Source organism: Neomonachus schauinslandi, chromosome 7, assembly GCF_002201575.2.
Source record: "Neomonachus schauinslandi chromosome 7, ASM220157v2, whole genome shotgun sequence".
Lineage (NCBI taxonomy): Eukaryota > Metazoa > Chordata > Mammalia > Carnivora > Phocidae > Neomonachus > Neomonachus schauinslandi.
The window spans coordinates 133,759,765-133,773,841 of record NC_058409.1 but is presented as its reverse complement, the minus strand read 5'-3'; the positions used below and the strand labels follow the sequence as shown (position 1 = coordinate 133,773,841).

The 14,077-nt window shown below is 36.7% G+C and overlaps 1 protein-coding gene across 2 annotated transcripts in view; it reads right to left on the bottom strand.

Annotated features, from left to right (window-relative positions):
* The window catches only part of CDH12 (cadherin 12), a 252,200-nt gene that overhangs the window by 37,107 nt on the left and 201,016 nt on the right, over nucleotides 1-14,077 (bottom strand). For both annotated transcript variants that reach the window (XM_021695843.1, XM_021695846.1), the window contains one exon: nucleotides 8,042-8,295. In XM_021695843.1, the coding sequence (XP_021551518.1) occupies nucleotides 8,042-8,295 (254 nt within the window). The remainder of the gene's footprint in view (nucleotides 1-8,041; nucleotides 8,296-14,077) is intronic.

The window sequence follows — 14,077 nt, the reverse complement described above, 5'->3', positions numbered from 1 at the left end:
AGGAAGGAAGGAAGGAAGGAAGGAAGGAAGGAAGGAAGGAAGGAAAGAAAGAAAGAAAGAGAAAGAAAAGAAAGAAGTATACTCTTAACTGTATTGTGTAAGACAGCAGAGATTAAACCCTAAACACCCAGATCTTCAAACTTTTAAAAAACAAAAAGACATATATATATATATATATATATAAAGATTTATTTATTCATTTCAGAGAGAGTGAGGAAGCAGAGGGAGGGGCAGAGGAAGAGGGAGAGAGCTTGCTGGAGCAGACTCCCCAGTGAGCAGAGTCCAACGTGGGGCTCGGATCTCAGGACCCTGAGATCATGACCTGAGCCTAAATCAAGAGCAGGTTGCTTAACTGACTGAGCCACCGAGGCGCCCAAGACCAATTATATTTATATATCAGATCTGTTTATAGTCAATTTGGAAAAATACAAATGCACACATATACATACATATACATTCTACATTTCACTATGTATTAGGATAAACTTACCAAGAGAATCTTAAAATCAAATTAAATTTTGCATGTAGTATGTGAGAGAACAAGGAAATATCCCCAACTCTCAAGTATCTTTTCATTTTCTGCATTTTGGAGATGGCATTTAAAAAGTGAATACATATTTATTCAATAAGCAAAAAGTGGTAAGCATCATGATAGAATTCAATATGGTTGATGATTTTAGTGAATATAAAAGATAAGAAAAACACAATATTGGGAGGAAGAAGTGAGTTAGCATGGACAAGAAGTACACATATGGTTTTGCCACCTAAGATGGCAAGGTCTAGGTTGAAGGTGATGAAGTATAAGGTGAGGAACTATTTTATGGAGGGAATAGAATTGTGTGAACAAAGGGAAAGAGAAAAGTTGAGTTTTGGTGAATCGCATTGCCAGATTTTTTAGTGCTGGTTCTGAGCCGAATATCACTTAATGCTATATCTGAATTGTATATGTTTATCAGTGACTTGATTTGCATATCTACAATCTCTCCTTGATCTCTTTGGGTAGTCATTAGCCAGAAACTCAGCAGAAGCTACTCCCAATGAGATAATTGAGTATATGCAAGCTTTAGATATGATCTTCTTAAGTTACTCGTCCATCAGAATCTCCTGCTTACAATGGGATCTATCCTGTAGTTGACAATATTAAAGAAAGACAACACCTTTACTAGAAATCCCTGCTTATTCTGATTGCACTGGAAAACAATAGCATTCATAAAACTCAACAATATGAAAACAAACAATTTAAAAATTGGTCAAAGACCTGAACAAATCTTACCAAAGAAGATATACAGATGTCAAACGAGCACATGAAAAGATGTTCCACTAAGCTGTTCAGTCAGCAAATTAAAACAACTATGAGGTACCACTACACACCTTTTAGAATGTCCAAAATTTGGAATACCGAACACCAAATGCTGGTGAGGATGCGGAGCATTTCATTGATAATAAAAATGCCAAATGGTACAATCACTTTGGAAGATAGTTTAGTAGCTTTTTACAAATCTAGGCATACTCTTACCATATGATCCAACAAATGCACTTCTTGGATGATGCAAAGGAGCTGAGAATTTATTTCCACATAAAAACCTGCACCTAGATCTTTATACTACTTTATCAGTAATTGCCAAGACTTGAAAGTAATTAAGATGTTCTTTAGTTAGGTGAGTGGACAAATAAACTTTGGTACATCCGGACAACAGAATAGTATTTAGCACTAAAAAGAAGTGACCTATGGGCACGTGGGTGGCTCAATTGTTTAAGTGTCTGACTTCAGCTCAGGTGATGATCGCAGGGTCCTAGGATTGAGTCCCGTGTTGGGCTCCCTGCTTGGCGGGGAGTCTGCTTCTCCCTCCCCCTGCTCATGTTCTCTCTCACTCTCTCTCTCTCTCTCTCTCTCTAGCTCCCTAGCTCTCACTTTCACTCTCTCTCAAATGAATAAATAAAGTCTTTAAAAAAATAAAAATAAAAAAAGGAAGTGACCTAGTATGCCTTGAAAAGATATGTATGTTATTTATGTACGTTTATGTTATTTATGTATGTTACTAAGAGAAAGATGTTAATCTGAAAAGTTTACATACTGCATGACTCCAGCTATATGACATTCTGGAGAAGTCAAACTATAGAAGCAATAAATAGATCAATGGCTTCCAGGGCTTGGCAGGGGTGAGGTTGGGAGAAAGATGACTAGGCAGAGCACAGAGGATTTTTAGTGTAGTGAAAACACTCTACGTGATGTTATAATTATGGATACAGGTCATTATATATTTGTTCAAAACCCCAGAATGTACAGAACCAAGAGTGAATCCTAAGGCAAACTATGGACTTTGAGTGATTATGATGTAGGTTCAATTGTAACAAATATACCATGCTGATGGGGGATGTTGGTAATGTGTGGTCGTAAGGGGGCCAGAGGAAATCTCTGTACCTTCTCTCAGTTTTGTTGTAAACTTAAACTGCTCTAAAAGTATTGAAGACGTTAAAATAAAATATTTTATACCAATACCTCATTTAATCCTTACAAAAATCTGCTAAATAAGTGAAAAATAGAGATGAAAAATGTTAAGTGAAAAAGGAGATATTGTGTACAAATAAGGTAGATATGGGAAGAAAAACTAGATAAACCCTGGTATTATGGAATATTTCAAAGAAATTTAGGGACAAAGAGAAAGGGAGTGTGGAATTTAGACACTGACGTGGAGGCTGACTGTGTTCATGTCTGAGAGTGGGTAATTTTTTGAATTATGAATTTTTACTATTAACAGTTAAAATAAATTATATATGTTGCTATAGGCTGACACTTGATAAGCCAGGCCTCTCTCTCCTCTCACTCCCTAAGGGTGTTTTATACTTGAGCTCAAATTTCTGCCCAGATAATAAGATTTTTGATGTATTGGAAAGGGCTCGCAAATGAAAATCAGCTACATTGATATTTTCTTTTTTTTTTTTTAAGATTTTATTTATTTATTTGAGAGAGAGAGAGATAGCGAGAGCAGGAACAGAAGCGGGGGAGTGGGAGAGGGAGAAGCAGGCTTCCCGCGGAGCAGGGAGCCCTATGCGGGACTCGATCCCGGGACTCCAGGATCATGACCTGAGCCACCCAGGCGCCCTTTTTTTTTTTAGATTTTTTTTTTTAAAGATTTTATTTATTTATTTGAGACAGAGAGAATGAGAGAGACAGAGAGCACATGAGAGGGGGGAGGGTCAGAGGGAGAAGCAGGCTCCCTGCCGAGCAGGGAGCCCGATGCGGGACTTGATCCTGGGACTCCAGGATCATGACCTGAGCCGAAGGCAGTCGCTTAACCAACTGAGCCACCCAGGCGCCCTTTTTTTTTAGATTTTATTTATTTATTTGAGAGAGAGAGAATGAGAGACAGAGAGCATGAGCGGGAGGAGGGTCAGAGGGAGAAGCAGACTCCCCGCCGAGCAGGGAGCCCGATGCGGGACTCGATTCCGGTACTCCAGCATCATGACCTGAGCCAAAGGCAGTCGCTTAACCAACCGAGCCACCCAGGCGCCCTACATTAATATTTTCTTAATCCACAATGAAAAAAATCAATTCCAATTGATTATAGAAAATTTTCCAAAAGTGTGGTGAACAGACCAGATTTGGGATTTAAGTTTAAGCAGGACATAGATAAACACTTCTGGTTTAACAACGAGTCATTGGTTATTTTAAATATCACATTCTACTTATGATAACTCATAATGATTTTCTATTTATTAATCAATTTTAAGTGGTAGGTTTTGGTTAGAAATATCATTACACACAAGAAAGCAACATGAAAAAGGAACTATTCAGTTGTTCTATTAAATTCTGTAATTTTGGGGCACCTGGGTGGCTCAGTTCGTTAAGCGACTGCCTTTGGCTCAGGTCATGATCCTGGAGTCCCTGGATCGAGTCCCGCATCGGGCTCCCTGCTCGGCGGGGAGCCTGCTTCTGCCTCTGACCCTACCCCTTTTAAGTGCTCTCTCTCTCTCTCTCTCATTCTCTCTGTCTCAAATAAATAAATAAAATCTTTAAAAAAAATTCTGTAATTTTGAACTTATATGTGGTAGTATATGCACAAAATAGATTTTACATCGTGACATCAGTCTCTTATCATCCAATACTTCTTACAGAGATTGAGTTTAGAATTGAATTGTTCACTTTCTCATTTTATACACAAAATAAATTCGATTGAATTTTCTCTTAAAATTCCCAGGATAACGAAGATTTTTATGTCTTTGGAACAAAAGAAACGTGGCACACACTGAGCAAAATTATCCACTGAAATCTCTCCGTAACATGAATCACTCATACCCAAAAAAAATATTAATTCTCAATATAACTGAATAGTGCTCACATAGTTTAAATTCTTTTTTTTTTTTTTAAGATTTTATTGACTTATTTTTGAGAGAGAGAGAGCAGGGGGAGAGGCAGAGGGAGAGGGAGAGAAGCAGACTCCGAACTGAGTATGGAGCCTGCTGGGGGGCTCTATTTCACAACCTTGAAATCATGACCTGAGCCAAAAGCAAGAATCAGCCACTTGGGACGCCTGGGTGGCTCGGTTGGTTAAGTGTCTGCCTTGGGTAATGATCCCAGAGTCCTGGGATCGAGTCCTGCATTGGGCTCCTTGCTCAGAAGGATCCTGCTTCTCCTTCTGCCTGCCACTCACCCAGCTTGTGCTCTCTCTCTGACAAATAAATAAATAAAATTTAAAAAAAAAGAGTCAGATGCTTAACCAACTCAGGCACCCCACATATTTTAATTTTCATTTCTAAACTTAAGAGACTACAGTGGTGAAAATCCCCCAACTCACTGGTAGTGGGCACACTCATTCCACTCATTTGATGCACTAGAAATCATTCCCACGACTTATATAATAAGAGCCAAAGGATATAGAGCATTAGAAGAGTAGAAGCAAGAAATCCCTGTATCCAATGGCAAAGGCTAGAAGAGTAAAGGAAACAATAACTAGAAATTAAGCTTGGGATGGGGACTGGACGTGGTGTACACTTGACTCTTGAACAACGCAGGTTGGAACTGATGGTCCACTAATACAGGAGTCTTCTTCTATACAGTACAGTATTGTAAATGTATTTTATCTTCCTTCCAATTCTCTTAATAACATTTTTATTTCTCTGGCTTCCTTATTGTAAGAATACATATATAATCCATATATTATACAAAATACAGGTTCATCTGCTGTTTATGTTATCCATTAGGCTTTCTGGTCAACAGTAGGCTCTTGGTAGTTAAGGTTTGGGGGAGTCAAGTTATATGCGGATTTTCAACTATGCAGAGGGTCAGCGCCCTGAAACCCCCACATTGTTCAAGGGTCAACTGCATTTAGAGTCATTACTCCTAACCTTTCTTGAAAGTTGCTTCAATCCCTGCTTAATGCCACTGCACTCTGGGTCTTTGCTGTGCTCGGTGATAATACAATAATAATATTAATAAAATACCCACTGGCATGGAATAATATAGCCTTAAATTAATACCTCGCACAGCAACCCTGTGAAAAGACAGTTAAACAAAGGAAAACAAAACAAACAGAGCGTATCTAAACATTTCAAGCAATTTCACATTTTGATGCTTATTTTTCACAACATATTTTTACTATCATTCTTAAGTGAGCCAACATCTTTTCAGACCAAAAAAAAAAAAAAAAAAGATGATTCATACCCCATGTTTCCTCAACTGAAATGATTCAAGCTTATTGTTTACTCCAAGGACATGGAAGTAAGATAGCTTTCATGTTGATTCAAAAGCAGCTCTGTTTTTTTGACAACCCCTCCTGGGGATCAATTAGATCCATCTGTGTTTACAGCTTTAGTGAGTCAGGCTGCTACCCATTAGAAGTAAGACTAGGGATGTTACTTTATCCCACATAAAGTAGCTCTTGTCAGACACTAGCTTGTGTCTCCCCCAACCCAAAAAAAATCAGTCCTGTAATTCAAGAGTATCTCAAGAATGTAGCCTTCCTTCATTCCTCACACCAGGGTCTTAACTCTGAACATGCTGTTATATTTGGAAGTCTGTAACCCTCACCTTACCTTTACCAGGTGGTAGTTTTACTAATAAACTCTCTGATTTTTTTTCGTTTTTTTACATATTGCATTAAAATAATATTTTATTAATATTTTGACTCTATCATGCTTTTATCAATCTTCAAAGATAGAACATACAGTAAATTAAACAACATAGCATGTTCACTGTGTTCTAAAATTCTCATTATTGAACCATAGAGAATTTCAATCCATATTTATTTACCTTTTAATTACTCTCTTTACAGCCTTCCATATTTCTTCCATAACTGTTCATATTCTTGAAATTACCTGTAAATCTAATCACCAGGCATTTCCCACTTTCACAATTATCAACAGGACACTGAGGGTCTCAAGTATAGGATTGATGAATGATTAACAGGTTAATATATAACAACTACTAATGGAGCTGATTCTTGAGAATGCCCCTACAAACACTGGCAATAAATATGGGTTTCTGGAGTTCAACTGAGAGTGAATCATGTTGTAATATGGACATGTAGAACAACAACTTGAATCCAATGAGTAAATGAGCCAGCATTCGACCTGACATGTAGGAGCACTCAGTAATTGCCTTTTTTTCTTCTCTTTCCCAAGACAAATGCACTTTTTTAGAGTTCTCTCTTGACCACTGACATGTTTCAAGAAGGGGAATACTCAGATCAGTTTGGGAAATATATTCAGGTGAATGCAAAGAGCAGAGCCTGCATGCCCTCAAGCCCTTTCCTGAGATTTTTTCCTATATGCTGTGAATGAATGTGTTGAGGTAACCGCTGAATGATTTATGCACTTTTTATTATTGCCCCATGGCATAAAATCTTATTAGCTGTGTGTCTATATATTTTCCCTATGTCAATAGTATTTTTGTATTTAAAGCCTACTTATCTTTGTTCTGATTTTCTATATGAAAGTTCAACCCCTTAGTGGTGGAAGATTCAGAACAAATCACATATTTCTCTCTGTCTCTCCTCTCTCTCTCTCTCTCTTTGGTTTCCCAGTTCTTGTATACATGTGGGGTGTGGACAGCTAGCAAGGAAATTAAATGTACAGAAGACACATAGTTGAATCAATTGTAAGTCTCAAAATATGTTGCAGGATCCGGGGCACTTGGGTGGCTCAGTTGGTTAAGTTTCTGACTCTTGATTTTGGCTCAGTTGGTGATCTCAGGGTCATGAGATCGAGCCCCACATCGGGCTCCACATTCAGCATGGAGTCTACTTGTCCCTCTCTTTATGTTCCTCCCGCCCCCCACTCCCTCCTCACCTCTCTCTCTCAAATAAATAAATAAAATATTTAAAAAAATATGTTGCAGGATCAATGTATAAGTGAGAGAATGGGAAATCCCATTGTGCTTCAGAAGTAGTGCAAATGGAATGTATGGGTTTAGGGTAGGAGGAGAGAAAGAAATTATTTTTTTACTCTATCGATGGCTTTGTTGACTCACTACCCAGTAGCCTTATATCCTTATATCAACAGGAGCACTTTGTAAAGCCTGCGCTTTGAGCAATTCCTTAATTCATCTTACCCCAGGATTGGCTCTAACTCTTTTCAGGAGCGGACACAATTGTCAGTGAAAATAATGAACTGCAAACTGAAAATGGTAAAACCATCTTTTTCAAACACTAACTTTTGGTAAGAGAAATTTTAGAGTAATTGAAAAATGTATTACATATCCACTCGTTTTTAGGCACTATGAAAGTATCTTAATATCATTAACCATGGGAAATCATCCTCTGAGACTGTATTACAAAATGCCTTTTATAGATTAAAAAATTGAGCCTGGTTAATTTCAGTGCCAGGTCCAACATCGCACCACCGTCGAACCCTGTTGCAGGGATTGATAGCAGATGTTTTTGTTCAAATCCTATGGCTTTTCACCTAATACTGATCATGCAAAGGCATTGCATTTTCAAGTCTCCTATTACCAAACAAAATCATTCATCCAGGTTTGGGCAGAGCATTTTTATTTCTTTCCTTTTTCAGACACACAGAAAATAAAAATGTTTCCTTTTCTTACCTAACAGAACTACTGCCTACGTCGAGGTCTTGTGCAGTGACAGCGCCGATGATGGTCCCAACTGGAGTGTCTTCATAAACCTCCATGGTGTAGAGTGGCTTGCTAAAAACCGGGGGTTCCTCCACATCCATCACGCTGATCTTCACTGTGGCCGTGTCTTTAAAAGGGCCGGCGGAGTGAAATCTGTGGTCAAGGTGAACGTTGGAGGCTTCTACTTTAAAAGTATATGCCTTCTTTGTTTCGAAATCTAATGGCTGTAATGAGGACACATCAAAAATGAAGAGGTACATTCATAGAGAATGTGGCAAAGATGGTGAACATGGTTTCAGAGCATTTGCAATTGTGTTGGTTTCAAAATTTTTAATTAGTGGGTGAGGAAACATTTTCAGAATGACCCACTTGTAGAATATTCTAGGTAACTTGTAGAGATAATCAGTTGCATATATTAAAATGGCATGTATGTACACATACATGCTTAAGAAGGGCTTATTCATTTTATATGAGTAGTTAAAACTGTCCGAGAAATTTTAAGGGAAGCATTTTCTAATCTCATACAATACTGACATCTAGTGGAATTAAGCTGTAATTTAAACACAATAAAATTAGCTGGCCGGTTAGCTCAGTTGGTTAGAGCGTGGTGCTGATAAAACACAATAAAATTGAAATTGGATTGTTAAGACAACGTACGTTCCAGTTAAAAATTTGGTATTAACAAAATATTTTTTTTTCTTGGACCACTCTTCTTATCTTGACAATAATATCATTTTTTATTAAACTTTTTTGAATATTTAGGTCTTTTCATTAAAAAGGGACTATATCAGGATTTAAAACATACATAGTGGTAATTATACAAAGCATTTCGGTCTCTGGTGTTCTCAGCATTATATATATAATTTGGCACTGTAATGCATCGTTAGGATATTGTACCAATATTTTACCTTGAACATATGTGATCAAATTAAAGAAAATTGTGAAACAGTATTTGGAAGTCATTTGTCCATGAAGTAACTGATTCTCTATTTTAACTTTACTACTACTTCTTTTCACTTTTATGCTAAATAATAGTTTTATGTTCCCAGTAACTGAAAATATTATATTCTGGATATATGGTGTTGCCACGGTGTTTTATATAAACTTTAAGGTCAATGGCTCTGACTTCTAATCACCTATGAAAGACTAAGACATGAAATTAACATTAACATAGAGATTTTCAGGGACCTTTAAAAGTTTCTGTTTTCTAAATTAAATCCCTCTGGTATGACTCCAGTGACTTGCTAATTGCTGTGTCAACACATCTGTTTTTTGCTTCAGCACACCTGGGGGAAATAAAGGAGGTATATCTCTCACAAAGACAAGATTGTCATTTTATGCATTTTCTCTGAGGATGAAAAAAGAAAATTAAAAAATCACTGTGAAATCCTCAAAAATTCTCACAATTCCACGGAGTTTATTAGAGCAGTTACACTTCCTAGATGTGGCATTTAAGTTTTGTTCACAATAATTTTCATTCAGGGGAATCCATATTTATTTTCCCTGTAATTATTCCCTTATTTGATCTAATTCACCCGATTTTTATTCATGATTTTATCTGCTTTGCACTCAATGTTTTCTTTTACTTTCCATATTTTTAGTTACTTGCCTCATGCCTATTTACCTATTATATCAATACAATATTGATTTCCTTCCATTTCCTTCTCTTTCCTGTTAGGAATTTTGATTTATCTTTAAGCCAGTAACAGTAAAGAATGGTATGTAAACATGCCATGTTTGATATTACAGCTATTGGTTATATGAATAGAAATATAACATCAAGAATTTTTGTAAACTCCAAATGCTCTATGAATGTTAAATAATATAATTTTCCATCATAGTGACCCCTATCTTCTTCTTCTTCTTCCTTTTTTTTTTTTGGTGACCCCTATCTTCTAAAGTAAGACTATTTTGATTTTAACACCTTGGATCCTTTTGCCTAGAAAGCTAATTGAGCTGTTCTGCCTTATAAGTACTCCTTTTTGTGGACCTAGCGTTAACTTCTTAGAATATAGGAACTAATACCAATTGCTTCCCTTTTCCGTCTCTAGTTTCTCCTAGACATTAAAATGCTCCTGATTATTTTCACAATTCAGAGAATTCTTTCTAGACAAGATCTACATTTTATTTACCTACTCAATTATAACATGCCACACCCACATGATGGACTTGACTCCCACTTCAAAGTCCATTTCAAGCCCAGAAATGGAAGGAGAATTCTGAAAACTTTTCCACACTTTTTTTTTTGTCCTGATGTCAGGATATCAGACATAGTCTATGCCTTTTATGAACTTCTGACCTTGCATAGCCAGCAAATAATTGGTGGTCAGGGAGTTAAATGAAACTTTTTGTACATACAGGTTATTTTGAGACTAAAAACTTACATTGTGCAGTGATCAAAGAACTGGAGAAAATTCTAAGAGAAATGCCGTAATAATATCCTAGATGGCCTTACTTCTTCATGAACCTGACCCCTAGGCAATGCCATTTTATAAAACTGAATAGCTCAGAAACAGCAAAGAGAATCAATACTGACCTCTCTCTAGTTGACTTTATCCAAACCATCTAGCTGATTACCCTCTATGTTTGGGGGTTGGGGATGGTGGTGCTGAAGAAGGAAAATCCATCTAACTTTATAACCAACAGAAACTCTAATATTTGAAATAGGTATAGAACAAACAGGATTATTTTTTATTCTTAGAAAATTAATCATAGTCTATGGCAGAATTCCATTATTATGAATTTGAGCTAATTTAGCTCTTCCACCATAAATAGAAATTTTTATAGCATTGCATGGGGCCCATTTGATTTTATAAACCTTTCTAAAGAAGTAAGAAAATGATTGATTAAAAAGAATTTAATTAAGTAACTCCCTGCTCCTAAGGGTGTTTCAAGAAAGGAAAATTAGTACGAGTAGAATTTGCAGGGAATAATCGACATTGTAGGGAGCTATACAGTAAGAGATATAACTCTGGAGAAGCAGAATACAATATACTTAATTGTTCTTCAGAGTGTCAAGGAGGAATTGGGCAAAGGTCAATTTTTTGCATCTTTATTTTTAGACACTTTCTCAGCTCTTACTTTGCTGAGGTCCAGGTCATGGAAAAGTACATAAAATATTAATTGCTAAATGGTGTTTTTCATTTGAAAGAGGAATAAGCAATTTTGGCATAAAAAGCAAAACAATAGCTCCCTAGGATCTTTCAGGCCTCAACAAACGTCTAGATAATGCTGAGTGGAAGTGTAGATGTAGATATATTTTGAGGAATTTGAAAAACAACAGCTTTGGTAGAATTCGAAGAGGTCTCCATGATTTCCATCCCGTGACCTGCACTCTTGTATAATTCCCTTCCCTTTACTGTGTGAGCCACCTGTGAATTGCATCGGATACCACTCCAGGAATTCAAGTTTTATGGAAAAATAAATGATGCAACTGTAATGAAGTGTCTTCATCACGTGATATTGAGTTAACTAAAAGGGAGATTTTAGTTGAGGGGCCGGACCTAATCATGTGAGCTGTTAGAAGAAAGGCAGTACACATAAATGCTCCCTGACTTTGAGAAGTAAACTTGGGAGGGTAGGAGCCACCTGGCAAATGCCTAAGCGGTGCCTACAGGAGCTGAGACTGAAACATGGCCAGTAACTAGCAAGAAATGCAGACCTCTGTCATAAAGCCACAAAGAAATGAACTCTGCCAACAACCAGTAGAGCTTGGAAAACATCTCTAAGCTTCAAATCAGATTGCACCCCAATATACGTTTTGATGTCAGCCCTAGAGACCCTGAGATTTCAGTGGAGGACCCTTTATGTCATTCTCTGACCCTTGATAGTTGTGTTTTCATCGCTCTTTACTTTTTACTCCACTATATTGCTTCAATTTTTATGATTAATATGTATCTGTATTATTTCACCAACAGAGGACAGTCATCACTCAACGGAATGTATCCTTTAGTGATAAGACTCTACTTTCTCAACAGTATAGTAGTAATTACTAGTCAATGGAAGGGAAAATTTTCAATCAGTGCAAATGAGTGAGGGCTGTATCTTTATCCACAACAAGGTAGATGCTTTTCAAGACAAGCAGAAAACAGATTTATACCAGGCAGAACCATGATGAAAAGACAAGAGGGAGAAGATCTTGTACAATAAGCTTGTACAATAAGTGTAGGGTGCACTACAAAGATAAGACTTTCAGATCAAGCATTATCTTAAAGGAAAATTAAGTTTCCCAAAACTTAGTTTGATGATCAACATGGTAATCAATTTATTTATTTGTTACTAGCACTTTCCATTCCGTAAGAAACTATTCTAAAACTCTACCACTACTCAGATTACATAGCAAATCATCCATAGATGATATCTGCACCTTCTTTTTTGATTTATTCAAATCAACTTAAATCCACATTGATTGAATCAAATGTCTGGAGTTGAGAATATGGTGGTTAGCAAGTTAAATTAAGTCCATTTTATCATGAACCTTGTATTATAGAGAGGGAGAGCCACAACAAAAAATAAGTACATAATTTTCAGAGAGTGTTAAGACTTATGAGGAAAATGAGATAAAGGAAAGGGAACATAATTAAACATAGAGCAAATGGGAAGTGCATTTCTGAGGATGTAATGCTAGGAGCTGAGATGAGAAGAACAAGGCGTGGGGAAGTCAGGAGGAAATGAACCTGATGGAAGTTGAGCAAGGGCAAAATTCCAGAGACATTTTATTCCGCCTTTCAATAAATATTTCTTGAATGTCCTGCCATGTTCCAGACATCATTATCAATGCTGGAACTGAAACAAGCAGACAAAAATCACCACCTGCAAAGAGTTTGCTGTCTTCTAGGACTTGATGGAAAACAGTAAGAGAATTAAGCAAAGTATGTAGTATGTTGGGTGGCAATAAATGCTATGGAAAAATGTAAAACTTGGGAGACAGATGTGTGTTCTGTGTGTTGGGGGTAGATGGGAAAGTTCGTGTGTATCCTGTCACCATTGAGGAAGGAATTCAGCTCAGCAACTTACTAAAATGTAGTGAAGTAACTATTTGAGGGGTAAAAGTTGTTACATTATTAGGTGAGAATGCTCGAACAACAAAGGGAAAAAATCAAATGTGATTTTAAAACCAGAATTTTAGTTTTTGACAAATTTCAACAGCATCTCAGTTTTATAATTAAAAAAAATAAATAAAAACAATGGAATGACCAGACAGGAAAGTATTTTCTAAATAAAATTATTAAAGTGAAGAAACATACATTTCATTAAAGTTACCTCTAAATAAATTTGTCACAGAACTATTTATTAGAAATGCATTTAGGGGCGCCTGGGTGGCTCAGTCGTTAAGCGTCTGCCTTCGGCTCAGGTCATGATCCCAGGGTCCTGGGATCAAGCCCCACATCGGGCTCCCTGCTCAGCGGGAAGCCTGCTTCTCCCTCTCCCACTCCCCCTGCTTGTGTTCCCTCTGTCGCTGTGTCTCTCTCTGTCAAATAAATAAATCAAATCTTAAAAAAAAAAAAAAAGAAATGCATTTAATTTTTCCATGCATAAGTTACGCTCTGGGTTTTTGTAGCACTCCAAAATTTTGAGAGTTTTAATGAATTAACTTAAGAATCATGGGCATTATTAGTTCTATGCCCCTATTTTAGTGACAATACCTTTTGGAACAAATTCAGTAACTAATTCAACGACAATTCAGTAAGACAAAACAAAACAAAGAATATTGAAAGAAATTCTAGTGTTTCTAGTTGAGGATTTGGGGTAAGAGTTTCCTTAAAAATGAACAAAGATTGCATTAACTTAAATAAAATACATGTTTTATTGCACACACAGTATATATCATGATTATATAGGGAGGCCAATTATCTCTTGAGCTTCCTCGAATAACCTAACTCACGTTTTACTTCTAACATATATTGTTGTAATAATAGTTACAACAGTTAATATGCTTTTCAAACAAATACTATAATTTATGGCAAGCTGTGTGATTTTGAAAAAGTTCTCTTTCTTCTCTGAGTT